The sequence below is a fragment of the Borostomias antarcticus genome (genome assembly GCF_949987555.1).
Source record: "Borostomias antarcticus genome assembly, chromosome: 20".
NCBI classification, from domain to species: Eukaryota; Metazoa; Chordata; class Actinopteri; order Stomiiformes; family Stomiidae; genus Borostomias; species Borostomias antarcticus.
This window is the reverse complement of record NC_140253.1, coordinates 9,512,294-9,517,246: the sequence shown is the minus strand read 5'-3', so window position 1 is coordinate 9,517,246 and position 4,953 is coordinate 9,512,294. Positions and strand designations below refer to the sequence as shown.

At 41.9% G+C, this 4,953-nt stretch overlaps 1 protein-coding gene across 1 annotated transcript; it reads left to right on the top strand.

The window, feature by feature from the left end:
- Positions 1-244: 244 nt before the first annotated feature.
- Positions 245-3,429, top strand: LOC311322562 (solute carrier family 22 member 7-like; the record flags this gene model as incomplete). Its single annotated transcript, XM_084454650.1, has 8 exons — positions 245-625; positions 711-814; positions 1,200-1,354; positions 1,535-1,703; positions 1,817-1,940; positions 2,036-2,145; positions 2,324-2,538; positions 3,233-3,429. The coding sequence occupies 8 exons, from the start codon at positions 245-247 to the stop codon at positions 3,427-3,429; spliced, it is 1,455 nt and encodes a 484-aa protein (XP_084310776.1).
- Positions 3,430-4,953: the final 1,524 nt, after the last annotated feature.

The window sequence follows — 4,953 nt, the reverse complement described above, 5'->3', positions numbered from 1 at the left end:
ACTCACAGACCTTTAGTTAATCAGCCCCATATTGAGTTAATATGTTTCCTCGAACTGCTGGTTAAACATCTGCCTCTTGGTAGTGTTAAAAGGACTGTTGGCTCACTTCAATCAAGCAGCATCACAATATGAGAAGTGCACTTTTGTGCCTGCGGAATTCTGCTGAGGTTCTGGACTTAAATATTGCCTTTTGTGACCTTTGGAGGCAGCAGGTTTCCTGTTCTCATCACTTATAATATCCAAGATGAAGTTTGAGAACTTGCTGGCGGAAGTGGACGGCTTTGGGAGATTCCAGTTTATGATCACCTTCATGCTGGTCATTCCTCGCATGACGCTGCCCTTTCACTTCCTGCTGAATAATTTCATTGCGGCCGTGCCGTCTCACCACTGTGACATTAGCGGCCTGGATTACGGGGGCATCTTTAGGAACCTGTCCCAGGAACAGAAGCTGCTGGTCAGCATTCCGCGTCAGGACGATGGGGCTCCAAGCTCCTGTGAGATGTTTTCAGAGCCCCAGTATCACCTGCTGGCCAACTCCTCCAACGTTACTAACGCTGCCACGGTCCAGTGCCAGCATGGATGGGTATACGACCACAGCACCTTCAAATCCACTCTGGCCACAGAGGTAAGGTTAACATTCTTCCTCATATTTTACAATGCTCCAAAAACGGTTTGGTGTTTAAAAGCCACCTCCCCTTCATTACACCTAGTGGGATCTGGTGTGTGACAGGAAGAGCATCAACAGAGCGACAGCCACCATCTTCTTCATGGGGGTCATGTGTGGAGCGGGAATATTCGGCATTCTCAGTGACAAGTATTTTTTATAATGATGATGATCATCATCATCTTCATCATCATGATGATAATACATTGTACTCATACACCATGTTCAAGTTTGTTGCCGTTTACATGAACTAAGACTAATAACTTAAAAGTGCATGCATGTTGTTGTTCCTGTATGGACTAGTCCTTGGGACTTAAAAATAAAAGCTTTTAAAACAAAAATTTCACCAGCATGCTTATGAGGATCAATATTTACTGATAATCCATGTGGATGAACAGTGATAATTGAATTGGGACCCTGAAGAGGCATTTGCCGATATTTCCCAATATATCAATCAATCAGATTGTTGGTCTGAGAGGCTCATTATGTATTAAGTATCTTGCCTTAACTTTTAATTCATTAATCTGTCCCACAGATTTGGCAGGAAGAGAATGCTCCTGGTATCCTACCTGTTGACAATCTTCTTTGGAATGGCCAGCGCTTTCTCAAACTCTCTTGCGATGTTTGCTGTCATGAGGTTTTTCACTGGTTTTGGAATCTCTGGTGTCAGCATTATCGCAGTAGTTCTTTGTAAGTTATAACTGAGGTGACTGAGGCAGCTGGGGAAAAACAAATGTATGAAAATTTGAGGAAATCTCTCAAGGTGTTGAGTCTCTAATACATTGGTATGAATACATGCAGTGATAACGTTGTTTAGATAGATATTGTATATTGGCATGAGATCAAAATGAATCGATTTCTTCGTTGCAGGTGTAGAGTGGGTGGACATCAAACACCGTACTTTTATGGGAGTCTTCATCAGCCTTGATTGGAGCATTACCATGACAATACTTCCAGGTGTAGCATACCTGCTGAAAGACTGGAGGCACCTGACTGCCACAGTAACATCCCCACTGATACTGGCATCGATCACTTGGTGGTAGGATGAAAACTCTATACACTATCCTACATTTGTTTCAATACATCAATGAATGCAATACGCCATGATATATACATTTAATTAAAATTGGTTGATTTTGGTGTCACTCAAAGGTGGATACCAGAGTCTGCAAGATGGCTGATGGCCAATGGGAAGGTGGATGAGGCACATTTCTACCTGAGCAGGTGTGCCTGGATAAACAAGAGAGATCAGTTTGTTGCTGATTTTAAACCTAAGGTAAAACAAATATTTAAAAACAGTATGCTTCCTCTGGGTTCTGGGTCAGTTTGGTTTTAAAGAGAGTCTCATGTCACTAATATTTCACCTTGCAGACACTCTCCAAAGTTATTATTTTAGAAAATGAAAACAGGACATATTCCTACCTGGACCTTGTGAGGACTCCCAAAATGCGGAGACTGGCTCTACTCACAGGATCAGTATGGTATATCTCATCTCAAGAGAACCTATATACTGCACCTATATACTAATTTTCCTATCTTTGTCATATACACCGTTTCTAAAAAGTGCATTTTTGAACGGATTGTCCCTTTAAATCATTTGCCATGACATTTGTTTCTCATCGCTTCATTTTGTGTTTGACCTGATATCACCATGTGTAGGTTTGGTGTTGCCTTGACATACTATGGCATCAGCTTGAATGTAACTGGCTTTGGCCTGAACGTCTACCTTACCCAGTTCGTCTACGGCACCATCGAGATCCCTGCTAAAGTCCTGATCTACTATAGCTTGAACAGAATAGGACGTAGACCCAGTCAGTCCGGAACTCTTCTGCTCACGGGACTCTGTATCTTCATCAACATCTTTATTCCTCAAGGTAAACAGATGCCTCACCCTCACATATAAATAGATTCATTAAGAGTTTCCCTATTATTGAAAGGAAGCTGTGTCGTTACTGCGTCCCATTTGAAGGTTGATTGATCACACCATGCTTTAGAAAGTCTGCACCTTCTTATTGAGAAAGCTCTGCAGCTGAATAGTCTACAGGGAATTTGTTTTATTCATTTTTTTTTAAGAAAAAAAAAGTATCCATGGCGATGATCATACTGCCGAGTCAACCTTAAGGGTTTAACAAAAAGAGCCGGTACCTTTTTTTGGGCCTTGATATTTTTTGCTACCAACACTCTAGATAAAAGTTTCTCTCCCCGCAGGCATGGGGGTGTTGCGCTCCATTGTTGCCATTTTGGGGAAAGGCTGCTCTGAGGCCTCATTCACATCTGTGTACCTTTACACCACAGAACTCTACCCCACTGTCCTGAGGTTAGTCCGTGACGCAAACAAGCATATGTTTACTTTGGAAGTATGCTCAATAACCGTAATATTCAGTAGGGATGAAGTACATCGTATACGTTTTATACACTGCATTGGGTTTTTCGGTTTTACAACTCTACTGAAAACTGGCCAAGAAGGGTTTGGATAAAGTGAAAATAAATGTTTTACCTTACTCTGGATAAACCTTTTTCTTTTGGTGTGTGTGTGGGGGGGGGGGGGATATAGACAAAGCGGGCTAGGTTACAGCTCTATCCTGGCTCGTGTCGGGGTGTCCATCGCGCCCCTGATCATCCTCCTGGAGGACGTGTGGTTCCGCCTCCCACAGATCATCTTCTGTATCGTGGCCGTCTCTGCCGGCCTGCTGGCCTACCTGCTACCCGAGACTCGCAATGTCCGTCTGCCAGAGACTATTGAAGACATTGAGCAAACAAGGTGAAGTACTGTGTTGTGTCCTGCGGACAGTTCGGGAATAGAGCAACTGATAAGCTGATAGGCTAATACAATGGGAAATTGTAAAGTGTTTGGAAAATGTTTAGCTTTACGTAGGTATTTATTAGACAGCAAGGCTGTTTTTAAGGTGGTATTGTTAAAAGGTTTTATGATCCCTTTGTTTTTATGGTGGTATTGTTAAAAGGTTTTATGATCCCTTTGTGTTGCAGAAAACGATCAATATGCACAGCGGACGAAGAGTTCCTACCATCAGACCTGCCACATTCAAGTTGCTGATTGGATGACAATAAAGATGTGCCAATCTACCAATCATGGTGTCAACAAGAACCGAAAACCTGTTACCAAAATCACTCTCTACCTAAGCTGGTGTTAACTGAAAATTTAACACATGTAGAAGTTGATAAATACATTGTGCAACTCCTGCATTTAAAAAAAAATATGTTGCCCATATTTTCCCTTGTACTTTCTTAAAGTCGCACAGAAACGTACGTTTGAGATAATCTAACTTCCGTAGTTTGACGTATTTCTGACGCAAACAAGCTATGAGGGTGGGACATATGTTTAGAGGAATTTGATTGGAACATTGACAAGTGGATGGGTTTTAAAGGACAATGCTCGTTTTTGACAACCTGGACCTTATTTACGACATATTATAAGACGTTTGACTCACCGATATCACTTTGGTGTAGTTCGGAGGCATGTAGAAGAAATTTAAAATCCAGCGCAAGCCAGTATATCCATGTAATGGCGGTGGTCGGGGCACTTAGAATGCAGTTTCTAAAAATCTTTTTTCTGCCGCGAAACGGTTGTTTTCATCAATCTGTCTTGATGAATCGCTAGTTGTGCTTACATAGAGCATAGGCCTGTTGTGGTTTTCACATGCCATGATCTTTAGAAACGTCTATCGAAACGAAATAGCTTCCTCACTTGCTCCAGCACTAATGCGCACAGCGCGCAATCGTTGCTCTAGCACGCTGTGCGCAAGCGTGCTGGAGCAAGTGAGGAAGCTATTTCGTGTCTAAAGACGTTTCTAAAGATCATATTACAGAGGCATGTGAAATACCACAACAGGCCTATGCTCTATGTACGTTTCGCGTACATATACGTTTCGCGGCAGAAAATAGATTTTTAGAAACTGCATTCTAAGTGCCCCGACCACCGCCATTACATGGATATACTGGCTCGCGCTGGATTTTAAATTTCTTCTACATGCCTCCGAACTACACCAAAGTGATCTCGGTAAGTCAAACGTCTTATAGTATATCGTAAATAAGGTCCAGGTTGTCAAAAACGAGCATTGTCCTTTAAGAACTTTAGACAGATTCGATAGAAGGATAGTGTTGATTGACGGGTGGATGTCGTGAGATTATTGGCCTAAAATCTAAGGTACCTGTTGTCGTCATTGCACGTGACCTACCATTTTCCAGGAAGTAAGAAATTATATACTTTGATATAAGATTACAACAAAAGTAGAATTTGGTAATTTTTCGTTGAATAGGTGAACACTAGC